The following is a 17,699-nucleotide window of genomic DNA, read 5'->3' on the forward strand; positions in this document are numbered from 1 at the left end:
TATTGCAAGAAAATGGAACAATTTTATCCACATAGGGTTACCAATTTGTGAAACAAATATTATAAGGGCCCTGTATAATGTTCTGTCGTGTTGATGATGCAGCATATTGTGCACTTGCTTGTCATCGAAACGACACGATTCAAGGGCTACACACGAATTCTCCAGTTTTGTTGAATTTTATGCTTCAAGAAAGATTTATTACAAACACTAAATTTCAGTTTTAAAAGTAATGCAAAGACGAGTTCGTATGGGTGACGCAAGTGCGCGTGAGTCTGATTCAAGCTCCATCTGTAATCCATCTATTTTACATCTGTGACAAAGCAAATATTTCTAATGTATTATGATTGGCTTTACCAACTTATACAATTTTAAAGTAATCACGTGTTTATGCTCTTATCAGTACATACATATATACATAATATATACATACGTACATGTGTTCTGCCCATGGACAGATCTTTCACTGCAAACCCAGCATTCCCCAATCTTTCCTATTTTCTGCCTTCGGGCAAATCGCAATATAGCGAACGTAGAAGCTCCGCCCACGACCCCTTCCACTTTTCCCCTACTAGCTCACCAGACACACTACGTGATAGGCGAGTGTTGTGTGGAATGCACATTTCATGTGGGTGGGGATAACTTCCTCTACTGGCGTTCGCTATATTGCGATTTATCCCTGCCTTCCTCTTTGTCTCCGCATATGATGCGCATATTTTAAATCAGTATATAGTATGCCAAATTTTGACTCTGTGGGTTTATCAGTTTAAAGTTTTTAGCATATATTGACTTTTTATTATTACTCGATATAAAAAGTTCTTTACATGACAGTTTTAATCTGATGAATCTTAAATTTTGTAGGCATACACTTCACAAGTACCGGTATATAAACAAAACTTGCTATGAAATGTTATTGTTTCATACATATTTAACTATCTAGGCCAGCGGTCATCAGCACAGAGCACCCTGGGGCTAGCGTCTCTTACCCGCGGAGAACACACTGCACTATGGTGCATTCGTAGCTGCTAGCGGGTATGCTCTCTACTTCTTCCTGCTGCACGAGGGGGCACACGGGACGGATCCGCTTACCCTTCACCCATTTCAGCGAGTTCTGACGACCAGTGATCTAGGCATTTATTACTAGTTAAAAATGTATTATGATTGCAATTGAATCTATTAAAATTTTTTACTAAAACTAATTTTACATAAAATCCTATTTTAACTTTTATACCTATTGCAGCTTATATGAAGTTATCAACTGATTCAGATAACAACTGCATCGCAAGAAGCATTTTATACATAGCAAAGTGTTGAAAAACAGCGAGTGAAAATTTACTTACTTCAGAATTGTCCATGCGCATACCTTTTAAAAATGATTGTCGGGTGATTTTAAAAATGGTGGAACAATGAAGTATTGACATTTTCTGATACAGAAAAAATTGGCCTTTTTTATAATATATATATTTTTTATCGGATTCCTTAAGTTACAGTCATAACTCACCTTAAAATTAGTTTCGTATATACAGAGTGTTAAATAAGTATGGAATATTACTCATGGCGTTTTATATCAGTTCCACGAAAAAATGTTAAATATAAAAGTTTTAAATAATCCGGTTAATGTTATGACAATAATAATAAATAATAATCCGTGGCGCCACAGCCCTTTAAGGGCCCAGACCAACTAGCCGGCTCCTGGCTTCACATCCACATGCCGAAGCAAAGGTGGACGATCATCCAACCAGAATGGAGGTATCGTGTGGGTAGCACGATGATCTGCTCAGCCGTTATAGCTGGCTTTCGTAACCGGATTTCGCTACCTTTTGTAGCTTCCCAAGTGCACAACCGGTCCCATACACTGGCAGAAATTTCATGAGAAAATTTCTTCCCCCATGAGGACTCGAACCAGCATGCATTCCGTAACGCGAGTCCTAGGCAGGATGCCTTAGACCACAACACCACGGAAAGGGACAAATTTTAGAACAGTATTATCAAAAATATTGAATGAGATAGGTCTATATAGGGCGTAAAAAAACATTTATTTTCAATGGAACCCTATACTAATTTTTACATATTTGAAATCTCTATTCAGTTTTACATATAGATACATAAAAATTTCACCTATACCACTGAATATTCTCTTGTAAATGTTATTACGATATTTTCAAAGATTTTGATATGTAATACAAAATACGTTTGTGCGAGATCGTGCGTATTTGCTTGTTTTCCGCACAGAACCAATACGCGGTAAGTGTGAAATACCACATTCAGTATTCCCAACGTAACACACATAACAATTTCCCTCTTCTTACCGCTTAAGCGCGACATTCATTTTACTGCTTTAGGCTTTTAACATATTATTTTTAGAGACGTTTAACATAGTAATAATTATAAATTGGAAACTTACCACTGCAATTTTACCTAAATTGCAATGTTAATTATTGTTTTTAAATATTTGCAAAAATTAAGTAAAGTCTACTACTCCACGAAACTTATTGCATTCCTGATACAAGTAACATTAAGGAAGCCGTGAAAAAATCAACAAGATTCCAGACGCCGATGTTATTACTGCAATATGTTATATAAATAATATTGTTAAAATATTAAAATGAAAAATAAATCATTACATAACCTTACCGTTTGTTTTAAGTTCGCATTTATAGACTGCGGGAAAAAAAAGACGGACGTATATCACGGCCTGCTGGAGTAGAGTAAACACAGAAAACATTTTATAGCAACAATGTTGAAGAAAGATATTTTGGTTTTCCGAAGTTGCCATCATTAAACAGAAACCAACATGGAGATTTCATTGCAACTAATTAGAAATTCGTCTTTCAGGTATGTAATAAACGATCTTCGCACAAAATAATGTACGATACACGAGCGGTATTTCTGTTTTCATGTTCTCGGAAATTAAAAAAGCTCAACTGCGTTTCGCTTTTTCAATCTTTTCCTCGACCATGAAAACGTCAACATACCGCTCTTGTAACGTATATTACTATTGTGTATTAATCTGGAGTAGGCCATGAAACTAACAAAACACTGACATAAATCAATAATGGCTCTTTTTTATTCCTGAGCTGAAAATCGATCATCATTACAATATTTATTGAAAGAGAAAGAATAGAAGTCTAATGATGGTTGGTTGTGGCGACAGAAAGAAAAATCAACAAGAGGCATTTAATTATACACCCAAATAATATAGTCAACAGTTTCAAAAATAGTAAAAAAAGAATAAACCGAAAGCTGGAAGATCAAAGATAGTGGTTGCAGGTGGCGTAACTGTCCTTGATATGATGATATTCTCCTAAATAAACAAGATATGTGGCACTTGAATACGATATCAGTCATGTAATAGTGTGAAAACTGGAGAGGTTAATCGTATTTACAGATGAGGTAAATTTATCTTTAAATGGCAGCATCAGTCGCCATAACTTTAGGTAGGTACTAGTCTCTTCACAACCTTCAGTGGATGGTAGAAACACATAATATATAGTAAGTTATCCTCAGAAAGTCAACGTCTGAGAAGGGTTAGTGGGGAAAAAAATTAGACAGTTTTTCATAGAAGGAAATGTAAAACTCCCTTAAGTGCCAACAGCTTTTGCGTGATGATGTTATCCCATCTTGCAAACAGTTGTTTCTCAGAGAACGCCTGTTGCAGCAAGATGTGCACTTCCACATTATGGTAGAGGGGTAATAGATTTCCTGGATTAAGTGTTCCCTGGTAAATGGATCGGAAGAAGAGGGCACATTGAATGGCCAGTTACATAACTTGACCTCAACCTATTAGATTTCTTCGTACGGAGTTACTTGAAGTCCGGAATGTATCGTGTTAGAGCAAACAACATTGACGTCTGATGAGATGGAACTGATTATTCATGAACCTGTGGGAAAGACAATGGACTGCTTTCGTGAAAGACTGGGATATTGTTTGGTCGTGAATGACTCTCATTTTCAACACGTGTTATAATTTTAAATGTTCTCTGAAAATGCTTCTTTTTTATTTTTTTATTTACTTTAGTAGGTTATTTTACGACGCTTTATCAACAGCTTTGGTTATTTAGCGTTTGAATGAGATGAAGGTGATAATGCCGGTGAAATGAATCCGGGGTCCAACACCGTAAGTTACCCAGCATTTGCTCATACTGGATTGAGGGAAAACCCCGAAAAAAACCTCAACCAGGTAACTTGTCCCGACCGGGAATCGAACCCGGGCCACCTGGTTTCGCGGCTAGACGTGCTAACCGTTACTCCACAGGCGTAGACAAAAAATGCTTCTTCCTATGTGTAAAGTTTAATAGAGAACAGAATAATTAGAAATTAATAAGGATGTGACTTAAGGAACATTTGGAAAGAAACACTCACTGACATGAATGAAAATTTTATGTAACTTATCTGTAGGTTATAAAAAAATTGGATGGAGTATTGAAATATGTAATATTAAAAATTCGCTGCCATTTAGAAAAATGTTTTTGTCACGTCCCTATATACCTCAACCAACATTTTTGTAAGACGTAAGCCAGGTTAGCTCTGTGGTAGCGCGTCTAACTCCGGACTAGTCAGCCGGATTCGATTCCTGGCGGGGTCGAAAATTTTCCACTGACACTTGTCAGCATCAGCTGATCAGGAAGGGCTTGGGGCCCTGGGGCGTAACGGGATACTCGTCTGCGAAGCAGGACCTGGCTCTATCAGTGGCTGAGGCAGGATGGTCCACCTGTCAGTGTCGGATTCATGAATCCCATCAAGGACATCTGTCGGACTTGGATAATCATCACATATAAGGGCGCACAATGAGCCAAACCATGCCTAAGAATACAGACCCGACCCGAGTCCAGCCCAATAAAAGCCAAGTGAATCCAAGCCAAGTACCATACTTACTTACTTACTGGCTTCTAAGGAACCCGGAGGTTCTTTGCCGCCCTCACATAAGCCCGCCATTGGTCCCTATCCTGAGCAAGATTAATCCATTCTCTATCATCATATCCCACCTCCCTCAAATCCATTTTAATATTATCCTCCCATCTACATCTCGGCCTCCCTAAAGGTCTTTTTCCCTCCGGCCTCCCAACTAACACTCTATATGCATTTCTGGATTCGCCCATACGTGCTACATGCCCTGCCCATCTCAAACGTCTTGATTTGATGTTCCTAATTATGTCAGGTGAAGAATACAATGGGTGCAGTTCTGTGTTGTGTAACTTTGTCCATTCTCCTGTAACTTCATCCCTCTTAGCCCCAAATATTTTCCTAAGCACCTTATTCTCAAACACCCTTAACCTATGTTCCTCTCTCAAAGTGAGAATCCAAGTTTCACAACTTGTACCATACACGACACAAATGTTTTGAGCCGCCTCTGCTGCTTTTGCTCCCCTATTAAACTCAAACAGAAGAATATGTCGGAAGTGTTCTTTTTTTTCCGCTTGACACTCCATTTTCTTTAGCCTACAAATATTAGAAACTTTCTTCAAATCCGCAAAATTCAAGGTGTATTTAAAAGCACAACACTCCAAATAACTAATGACAAATGACAAACGATAATCGCCTAATAACGCATTGTTGTGATGACAAACAAAAATGCTACGAACTTACGCATCAACCTTATAATAGTTATACTTAGTTTTTTAGTACACTAATTTTAATCTATCAATTAATCTGTAATTTTATTCTTAAATTTTTAATTTTTAAGACTTTGACAATGTCAACCAGACTCTACAAGCAGGTTCAAAGTTGTCACTTATTTTGACAAAAATTATCCAGAATACACCACAGATGATGTATTTACATTACACTCGTAATTTATACAGAAATCCTAATTGCTGCGGCATATCATTCACCATACACACAAGTATATGAAGCATATTTGAACTCACTTATTTCTCTCTATACCGATTTCATAATATATGGTGACTTTAATGCCAAACATAACATGTGGAACTCCTGCATCAATACACTACGAGAAAAATTTCTACTAAACATTCCATAAAAAATCAGTACTCTGTCACTGGACAGGAAGACCCTACACGATATCCTTGGTCAACGACACATCAATCTGATGTACTCGATATCTGCCTCATTAAGACAAAAATATACCCTCTGACACAAAAAAATATCTTAGCCCTTGACTCAGACCGTGTACCAGTACTATTGATATTCAAGATCCTAGCTACTAAATATAAAAAATCTATCACAATGACCAGAATAACTGATTGGAATGAATACTCCAAACAACTTCATGCATCAATAACTGTGAATTCTCTCTTTCAACAACCACCTGATATAGACGTTGCAGTTAAGATTTTTACATACAGAATAAAATTATCACAACCCTGAACCCCGTCAACACAACACCTTACTTTACTCAAATCAAATGAGTTAACTTATCTATTTAAAACCAAAACTGAAGCCAGGAAAAGTGTCAAAAATATTCGGGATCCACAAGTGAAAAGAGTCTACTACCGGTATCAACGACGGAAAAAAACTTAAAAAAATTAACTCTTTTGTGGATAAAGTTGAAGCATTTCAACCAAGTCGAAAAAAATTCTGGAAACTACAAAACACTTATTAGGCAAATCCACCTCGGTTAAAAACACACCTTTAGAAAATGCAGAACATCAGATGACGTACGATCAACAAAGCAGAAAACTTTGCAGACTCCCTTTACTGGCGATTCCAACCTCATCAAGATATTTCTGATCTAGACTTCATTAAAAAATTACAGATGAACCTATATCTTCAACAAACTCCAGTAGAACAAAAGAAATCAAGGAAATCATAGAAACATTACCATTCCATAAAACTTCTGGTCCCAATGGTATTTTCCCTTTAGCACTTGAATGCCTAAATGGGCGTTAATATATCTAACTAAAATATACAGGGTGTATCTATATATGTGTCCATAAATGTGGGAGCGTATTCCTGACACCAAAACATAACAAAAAGTCCATAAATTGAAATTGTGTTTTATTTTATGACACTCGCAACGACCGTGGTTATATCAGTGTCGCCAGCGTGCCAGAATTTGGTCGTGCAGGAGTTCTTTTACATGCCACTAAATCTAGTGACATGACCCTGTCACATATAAGCACACTTAAATGCCATCAGTCTGGGTCGGGATTGAACCCACAACCTCGGGCACAGAAGGCCAACGCTATACCCCATGTGCCACCCAGGGTGACAACATAATGGATAACTAACTACAATTTAAACATTCCTCTGGGGAGAAAAAAACATGGTCTTCAGAAGTAAAAGTCATATAACAATCAGTATTTCAATTAAGTTGCAAGCACCAAGATTGCAGTATCTCTTACACTTTGTAAAAAAAAAAATGAAGATTAAGTGCGGAAAATTTTTAAGAAACTTCAGGCAAAAAACTAGAAGAAAAACACGAGTAAGATTTTGTTAAGTTAAACAATTACTGTTTTACTGTATACTTATATGCATAAGAAAAATATATTGCTTATAAATTAGAAGAAAGAAAAAAAGAATCATTGTTGAGATCAGTGCCACGTGTGGACATATAGACCAGATTAAAAGCAATGAATAAATTAAACACTAAACATTCAAGCGTAATTGAAGTAACTGAAAAACAAAAAACGAACTAATCAAACATGTGAAACAGCGAATAGTGAAAAACTTCTAGAAAACTTTTACAGTACAAATCATGAGGAAAGACTGAGATTGGAAGATAGAGTACCGTAGTTGGCCAGACAACCTCAATAACAAATACGTGATGTTATTTAATAATGAAATAGACCTAAATGATTTAAATCTTATAGATGATGATGATGATGATGATGATGATGGTGATGGAAATTCGAGGTTTTTCGAATGGTCCGTCCAAAATTCTACATTTAGGTTAAAAGATTAACTAACCAAAATTGTTTAATCAACATCATCTCAAATAAACACTCTAATGAGATTTACAGTCACTGAAATGCTTTCCAATCTAGAGAACATTAATAAAATAGTAGTAAAAATAACGAGTCTGTGACCAGGCCAAGAGATCTAAAAAGGATTTAGAGGTGAAGCTTAAGTTCAGAGCTAGACAACAGTGAGTTGTTAGCTTCATTGTTCCTCGTCTCTTTAGCCAGGTGCAGGGAGAGGACATATTTTAAAGAGAGAACAGTGGAGAGATCACTAAGTCCTTGTCACTCTCTCATTGTATTGTAAGAAAAAATATCTAATGATAAATGCTATTTACAAAAAGCGATGCATGTATTCCAACTCAAAACGTAAATAATATTACAAGAAAGCATCAATATTACTTATGTCGTAAATCTATTTTGAGCTGGCAAGATTATAATTTACACTACCCATCCAAGAAACTGATAGTGTATCGGTAGTCTTATTCCATGTCCTTTATCACGATACAAATTTATAGCATATATTTATACTTGTATCTATCTAAAAAAAAAAACACAAAATATCAAAGAGTTTAATTTTCATTGTGTGTAAAAAATTAGAAAAGCATTAATTCATATGTATTATTAATAAGTCACTTTATAAAAATAGATGTGTTATAATTACATACTACAAAAATAAGGTAGGACATAAAAACAGATAAATCATTGACCTCGGCACTAGAATGAGGTGTTATGATCAGCTGGTACTCAATTTTATAGGAGGCAGAGTGAACCTCGGGGCCATTCTGGAACTTCTGATGAGAAAATTCCGTCACCACCCAGGACTGAACACAGGACCTTTCAGTCCATAGCAAGTTATACGTGTAATAACCATTTATTATTCGTAAATTACAAGTTATTAATTTATTATTACACCTACTAATAATGCATATAACATGGTATAAATGTCAAATTATACATCTCGCAATTATCCTAAATTTCAATTAACCATAACAACAGAATATGTATGTGTGTGTATAGACAGTTAGTTAAATAGTAAATACCGGTAATTAAAAATTAAATCCTTGCATAAAGCCGTATTATATGGAGTAAAGAGGAAAAGTTATTTATTTCTTATATTATCTAAATGGAACCTTAATTTATTGCAAACTTACTCAATTTTAATTCTGTAAACGTAAGAATTTCGTAAATATAAAGAGTCAACCGTAAGTAATATTATTAATTTCAGGGGGTTATTTTTTAGATATTTCAAACAAAAAAGTTTAATACAATTTTGTTTGTTTTTGCTTCCTTTTCGAGATAAAAATTGTTTTATATCAAACATTTCATAGCGTGTTCTGGGAAAGCCATTTATTTAATTGCCAATATACTCGGTGTATTATGATAAGTGATTGAAAGAATTTTAGTTTTGTCCTTTAAATGTGTAGAAATTTGATCCGAGTTGCAAGAGTCATTAAATAAAACATAATTTAAATTTGATCCAAACAAATGTAATATTGTAAAATTTCTTTGCAAAACGAAAACTTACGTTTGTTCGGAACAAATTTCTGCACATTTAAAGGACAAAATTAAAATTCTTTCAATCACTTATTATCATAATGCATGTTCTCTTAAATTGACTGAGCATATCGGAAATTAATTCATTAGCTTTCCAAAATACGCTACAAAATGTTTCATATAAAATCTTTTTTTTTTTTTCTCGAAAAAGAAGCAAAACCGAGCAAACGTTTTTGTTTGAAATATCTCAAAGAATAACCCGCTGAAATTAATGATATTACTTACGGTCCATCCTGTATATCCACAGTACAGGTTATATGTGATTTTTTTTTTACTTCTTCACAACCAGTAGTTTTACGAACATGCATTATAATTCTAACTCCTTTTGTTATATAAAACAAATTTAGCGCTTTGTGAATTACTGCCCCAAAACATTATACTATAAGTAAAAGACAATAAAAGTGGAAATAAGTATTATACAAGACCCTAACGGATTGTAATAAAATGTAATACACTTCTAATAAATCGAAAAGCGTATTTTACTCCATTTTTTTACTTCACTGTATGCAGAGTGATTCATATGACATAACTTTATCTTGAAAATTTAAAACATTTTTATTTTAATGATAGAAAATTATTTCTACTGTTTGCTTTTTACTATTAATGTGTTAACAAAATGAATTATCAAATGACTAAATGTAAAGCTCTCATTTTCTTGTGATTTCGATTTATAAGAAAAACGCATATAAAATTTCACTCAGTTCTCAACCTGAACCTGACACTGTAAGCATTTTTAACGACACTAAAAAAATTAAAAGAAGAAATGGTGCATGTATACTTGCCGTTTCTGTTCTTCGGTAAAGGCATTCCTGTAGAGAGCACTTAGGATTCCGAATGCAGTCAAAAAGAGAAAGAGTTCACGGTAGATGAGTTTATAGAGGCTCCCCTTCCACATAAAGAGGAGACGTGTAAAACCTCCGCTAGTGGAGGATGCCACTTCATACTGGTAGCTTACTGTCATTGTGCTATCACAAAGATCTACCAGCACATGCAAACACTATCTCACACCTTCCGGCCTATAACTTCGCCTGCACTTTCTCATCATGTACAAGAGTCAAAACTGATCGACATCGCGGTCGATTTCTCACCACAAAAGTTAAACCGCGTAAACATATCCTTTCCAGTCTTTAATTGTAATTTATTATTGGACGGGAGTTTATGCATTATTAGACACTGCCTCACACCCTAAAGCTTTAAGGAATAAATCCCCTAAAGCCCTGGTGAAGCACTTGCACCTCGATATCAACTCACCATAACTCTCAGAAATAGTCTACATGTCAGTCGTACATCGCAACTTAAGTGTTTTTCAACGCTAGACCAGCACTAGAAAACATGACGCGTAGAGTCGACTAACCATAATAAAAATGTATATAAATATTATATATCTCACGGCATCTTGTGTGTACTATACCGACTTAGTTCGCACTTAACAGGATTTCCATAAAAATAAGAAGAGTCGTAACATTTCATAGTTGCGGTCGTTAGTCCAATCACTACACAGAAGAACTTGCAGCTACCAGACGTGGTTTCAAAGATGAAAATAATTTGTAAGGCAGACCTTCACAACAAATTTAGGAATAGCTCACATCAAAACGATTTCATCATTACTCTTTCTCAGTAGTAGACAGCACATCTGGTACGATGAGGACAGCAGTCTCTGGTACATGCAGTTTCACTTCAGATGATCACAATGTTGTATTATCACAGACACCATTAAAAAAATTTACGAAGTGGAGTAACTGATTAGACACAATAATATAAATCTTCGAATAAAATAATGATGTAACTGGGTGATAACAAAAGACGACTGCTTCACAGGTTAAATAAACGTGTTGAACAATACACAAGTGACCGAATGCTTCTAGACGACAGCATCGTGGTATGTAAGACGGTGGGAGCAGAGAATAAGGAGCATGACACAGTTCCACAATCGTGTGGACACGGGCACTTAGAATGACTACTAAACACAAAGAAAACAGCAGCACAACACAACATCGAGCAGTTTGGTATTTGGCTCAGGCTGTAGCCACTAAACTGGATATAGCAAATACCAAGACAGTAGACAGAGAGGACGACAGAGACGGTGCTAGAAGAGTGGACAGTGGGAAACCACACAACACCCTGGCCGCAGACAGAGATGGGCAAACAGCCTTAACATAGCAGACGGCGTGAGACAGGGGACAGAAAGAGCGCAGCCAATAAACACATGGAAAAATTGGCTGTGGGAGGAAAATAAAAAAGGTCTAATGTGAATTGAATTACAATGTTCACATTAGCATTTACACTCAACACAATAGTCATTCATAAATGCAGAGCAAATTAAGGCAAATTGGCTGTAGCATCAAATAATCACTCTGCAACTTATTAAATTAATGCTCAGGAGTTTACACTATTTAATCCTGATCTTGAAATGCTACTAAACTAACAATAAAATATTGTGGTGCTGAGAATTATTAAATTACATTTTAAATCATTCTCAATCTACATATCTGCACTTATTTTATTTCAAACACCGAAATTCGTTAATTTAAGAATACTACAACTTAATGTAAACTATGACGTAGGTATTATAATGCTTTTGTTTATTATTATATGAGGTTTCAACTGTAGTGATCGACCTTTACAGTTCCAGTTTTCCTTCAGTTTTTTTCATTCGATTTATGGTTTCATGAAATAATTCAATACAGATCACCACTATTACGTTCTACATTTTACATTCTTACAGTTTTTCCATTCATTATTATTATTATTATTATTATTATTATTATTATTATTATTATTATTATTATTATTATTATTATTATAACTATTATTATATCTCCGGAATATTTCTGTGATATACACAGGTTTCCTCAACCAAAATATACAGTTTTCTTCTTTTTTTTTCAGATAATTTGGTTCAGAAAATCTCCAATTTTTATATCCCTGTTCTTCATGCTGTACCTTACTCTATCAGCCCATCTAGGTTGTGACCTTCCTCGCCTCCTTCTCTCAGGTGACTTCCAGTTCAAAACTTCTTCATTCAATTCAGTGTCTTCTCTTCTCATTACATGTCCATACCATTTCAACTACAGTTTCTTATTTTTCATTGAGTACATTTTTTGTGACTTTCCTTTTTTCCTTTATTATTATAATATTTCTCACTTTACTCCTTCTTGAAGACCTTGCCGAACGTCTTAAGAAGTCCATCTCAGTGATATTTTGTGTTTCTGTTTTAGTGTCCGTGCTTCGGCACCATAAAGTAAAATACTGGTACTTTTACTACTGCATTATATACAAGCCCTTATTTAACGCATGGGCCACATGGGTCTGGGGCGGTAAATTCATAGAGGCAGCAACATTTTGAAAAAGAAAAGAAAAATGGAACTGAAAATAAATTTTAGATATTTTGCTACTTCACAGATGCCTTCTTTAGAGTGCAGCATATATTGTGGTTACATGCCACTTTTTTACAGTTTGACTGCTAAATGTTTAAGATTTACGTAAGTTAGTTGGTGGGAGGAGCTAAAATTGTACGGGTCCATGTGCGTAGCACCACCTAAATACGGGGCTGGTTATATATTAAAATTTTAGTCTTCTTTACAATATTTTTGCTCCATAAAACTGAATTAAGTAAACTATTATTATTATTATTATTATTATTATTATTATTATTATTATTATTATTATTAACATCATCATCATTACTACTACTACTACTACTATAAATATTATTACAAACAAAAAATGTCAGTAATAATACCAATGAATGAATAAATAAATAACAAAAAAATGCACCTAGGTATTCATGGTAAAGGTGTACTGAATGTTATCACAGCACACATTCGTTAAGGGTCTATTCAGTACCGGTAATGCAGTACGTCTTAACATACATAAACTACGCAGAAATTAACTTATTCTCTGATTCTTAGTGCTTACTTGATTTCCATATTTTTGTAACAAATTGAATGTTTCATTTTTACTAATATCACTAATTTTTCGATAAAACTAATCACAATACCTAACCGTTTTTTTAAATTGATTATTAATTAGGCCTATTCATACCAAGTATGCAAGCAGATGTACCTACATTCCAGGCCCCAAATGAAGAAAATACCGGTACATTATTTATTATTATTATTATTATTATTATTATTATTATTATTATTATTATTATTATTATTATTATTATTATTATTATTATTATTATTATTGTTACGAGTACGTTCATATTTAGCTCACAACTTTTCCTTAGCATTGACATCCCTTCTTTTCTTATTACTGTGCATTAATTCAAATCCAAATTCAAATTTATTCATAATTTACATTTGAAATGATACATTTGAATAAATACCCGAAATGGGCATGTGCTCGAAACTCACAATATTCATGGTTTAATTGGTTGAATGTTTATTACATTTTATCTCCATAATTTTATTTTAGTTTCATGTGTAAATGATAAATAAATCGTATGCTAATCAGTATTAATATTAAATTAGGTGTATCTTGTCCAGTAACTGTCAATAGTGAGGGATACAAAGAAGGAGGGTTTCCCATGCTGAAATTATCTTTTTGCTGACACTGCAACTGATCATAGTTGACATCGAAGAAGACGACGTCAGCAGCAGTAATATATAATATAATATAATATAATATAATATAATATAATATAATATAATATAATATAATACAATGACAATGACGCCCATGTACAGGGAATCACATTTGTAGCGAGAATAGTTTTTCTTTATATCATTTTTATATATAAATTTCAAATAAAATTTCTTTCATCCTGCAATCGTTATTCTTCTCTCATCACAAAATAATATGTACTATAACAGAATAATGTACACTACCCTACTTTTTGACTACAACATATTGTTTGAGAGGGAAGTATCAGCTTCATATTGACACATTTTTTTATATGCAAGCAAAGGAACTCTCATAGCACTTACACAGGGGGTTCACTAGATTCTTGATAGAGTCACTGATCTAATTCTTCTGGTCACCGTTCTAAGGTCCTGGTTCGACTAAGCCTCTAACAGGGAGTTTTCTTGGGGTGAAGGCGACAAGTCTATAGGATTGGAATCCCAAGTACTATGAATGCAGATTCCCCAACTAAAAGGTGAGACCTCTAACCTTCCGCCACTTTGTAGGCTTCAACTGCCTGTGGTAGAGTTAAAATAGGTGAAAAAATATTTCTACAGTTATTACAAAAGGAATAATCCTTTGTTTCAGTTCGGAACTACACCTGTATCCTTAAGTTTAATAGCCATACACTCCACTGGTCGAGTAAACGTATCTCCAATATACACACTTATATAAGACATAAATAATAGATTATCTGCATATATTTTCGAAATTTACAATATACATGTCAGGTGTGACTCGTGCTTTGTGTTCAATGGTTCATAGAGCCCTCTATAATGTTTTTTAATATTATTCTCTTTTACTCATAAAACAGCTTGTTACGAATCCCTACAATAAGCCTCGGAATAGAGAAACTAGTTCGATTAATTAAAATGTGTCTCAGTGAAACATACAGCAGAGTCCGTATAGGTCAGTTTCTATCTGATGCTTTTCCAATTCACTGCGGACTAAAGCAGGGAGATGCACTATCACCTTTACTTTTTAACTTCGCTTTAGAATATGCCATTAGGAAAGTTCAGGGTAACAGGCAGGGTTTGGAATTGAACGGGTTACATCAGCTTCTTGTCTATGCGGATGACGTGAATATGTTAGGAGAAAATACACAAACGATTAGGGAAAACACGGAAATTTTACTTGAAGCAAGTAAAGCGATAGGTTTGGAAGTAAATCCCGAAAAGACAAAGTATATGATTATGTCTCGTGACCAGAATACTGTACGAAATGGAAATATAAAAATTGGAGATTTATCCTTCGAAGAGGTGGAAAAATTCAAATATCTTGGAGCAACAGTAACAAATATAAATGACACTCGGGAGGAAATTAAACGCACAATAAATATGGGAAATGCGTGTTATTATTCGGTTGAGAAGCTCTTATCATCCAGTCTGCTGTCCAAAAATCTGAAAGTTAGAATTTATAAAACAGTTATATTACCGGTTCTTCTGTATGGTTGTGAAACTTGGACTCTCACTCTGAGAGAGGAACATAGGTTAAGGGTGTTTGAGAATAAGGTGCTTAGGAAAATATTTGGGGCTAAGCGAGATGAAGTTACAGGGGAATGGAGAAAGTTACACAACACAGAACTGCACGCATTGTATTCTTCACCTGACATAATTAGGAACATTAAATCCAGACGTTTGAGATGGGCAGGGCATGTAGCACGTATGGGCGAATCCAGAAATGCATATAGAGTGTTAGTTGGGAGACCGGAGGGAAAAAGACCTTTAGGGAGGCCGAGACGTAAATGGGAGGATAATATTAAAATGGATTTGAGGGAGGTGGGGTATGATGATAGAGACTGGATTAATCTTGCACAGGATAGGGACCGCTGGCAGGCTTATGTGAGGGCGGCAATGAACCTTCGGGTTCCTTAAAAGCCATTTGTAAGTAAGTAAGTAAGTTTACTCATAAAAATCGGGAATATATGTTTCAGTGTTAATCTGCATACTAAAATTTGGTTCATGTTATGTTCATAACGATGAATAAGTTAGTTATCATAGTAGGATTGAACATTCTGATGAGTGGTTTCAGTGGGGGAGTAAGGGGATGTTATATGGCTGTTATACACAGTGGAATAGCTACAATGTACTTGTAGCAATAGAGGCAGGAGTGAAAATTTCTACTGGACCATTGGAGGGTAACTGCTATACTCTCGCATCTTCTGACTCTTTCCACTGAACCCCTCTCACTCTCTTTTTCACCCTATATGGTCTATATATTCCGCATTCCAAAACAGCAGTTGTGCGGTGCATTTAAGTTAAGTTTAATAATGCAGAAAAATATTAATTTTTTTCCGAATTATTTGAACATCCAAGAGCATTGGTCACAAGATGTCAATGATATAGGCCTACATAGTTAATCGAGTGACTAATGATTCCATAACATGTCTAGATGTCGAATCCTAGAGAAAAACTACTCTTATTCCAAAATGAAGCTGCTCCCTTAAGGAGTTCTATTTTTGTTCAACACATTATTTATGGCAAAATAAAATTAAATGCAATGGATGTACCGGTATTTATTATATAATATTAAACAAGAAGCTATATTAAGATCTATCATAAGGAGAGCAAAAATGTTAGCTTCCAAGAAAAAAAATTTCAGAATTTACAGGATGTAATATTACAAACACCAGTATGACTAAAGATGCTAAAATTTAGAGGGATGGTGTTTATGATTTCATTATAGAAATCATCATAACATTGCTATTGTATAATTTATAAAGTATTCTCCTAATACACTGATAGAGAATAAGAGCCTATTTTAAGCCTATGTAGTACTGTACCTATCTTTTCTACAGTTTCCTAAGATCATCGTAAATATTGCACAAAGTCGTGTACCTTTGTAGCTGCTCTGGAACTCCTTTGTGTTGAAAAATGAAGGTTGAAGCAGCATAAATCCTTGCCATAGCGTTGTAATAATGATTTCCATATTTTTGTGCACTGTTGAAATAACAAAGCAGCACTATGAAATAAAATTACTGCTTGAAAGAAATAAAATTTTGTGAATGCAATAAAGAAGTTATAAGAAATATCACTAGCGCTATGTTGAACCAAACACGATATTCTGAGCTCCTTCAGAGCTTCAACACTGAAGCTCATCTACTTATGTTCTATACAGAAAAGTTTTAAATTATAAAAAGAGCAAAAAACAAGAATTTAATGGTAACATGTGTATCTGAAGTTAAATCTGTTACAAGAAATAAAGAACTCACAAGATGAAAAGCACTTTATAAAATGATGATAGAAGGGAAGATATGTTATAAACATAAATTTGTCTTGACAAGAAAATAAACATAAAAGAGGGCAGCATGCACTGGTTCAAAATACTTGAATTTGGCTAGGTGCCCAAGTTGGAACACTAGCTCAGGACATATTGTGACATTAAGAGCAAATCAAACCAACCCAAGTGTAAAGAAAAGAGAAAGAAAGTGAAGATATAAATAGAGAGACTCAGCTTGTTAAAAATAGGACTGAAAGACAGGAAGACAGAATAAAGTGCCAAAGGAAATGAGGTAGACCTAAAGAGCAGTAGTATCGTGACAAACTGATAGAGACAACATTATGAATCACTCATTATAAGCAAATAAAGGTCACATATATATCTAAAATAAGAAATTAATACATAAGCTACTGAGCAATGCCTTCATTTTTATGTATG

At 34.6% G+C, this 17,699-nt stretch overlaps 1 protein-coding gene across 3 annotated transcripts in view; it reads right to left on the reverse strand.

Annotated features, from left to right (window-relative positions):
- LOC138714757 (bestrophin-3-like) overlaps positions 1 to 17,699 on the reverse strand; it is a 78,622-nt gene that overhangs the window by 60,135 nt on the left and 788 nt on the right. For 2 of the 3 annotated variants that reach the window (XM_069846865.1, XM_069846864.1), the window contains exon 1: positions 10,196 to 11,452. In XM_069846865.1, coding sequence (XP_069702966.1) covers positions 10,196 to 10,374 — 179 coding nt within the window. In that variant the 5' untranslated portion in view covers positions 10,375 to 11,452. Of the gene's footprint in view, positions 1 to 10,195; positions 11,453 to 16,879; positions 16,982 to 17,699 lie in introns of those variants that run through there. The other variant, XM_069846866.1, reaches the window with a different exon arrangement.

Source organism: Periplaneta americana, chromosome 15 (genome assembly GCF_040183065.1).
Source record: "Periplaneta americana isolate PAMFEO1 chromosome 15, P.americana_PAMFEO1_priV1, whole genome shotgun sequence".
NCBI classification, from domain to species: Eukaryota; Metazoa; Arthropoda; class Insecta; order Blattodea; family Blattidae; genus Periplaneta; species Periplaneta americana.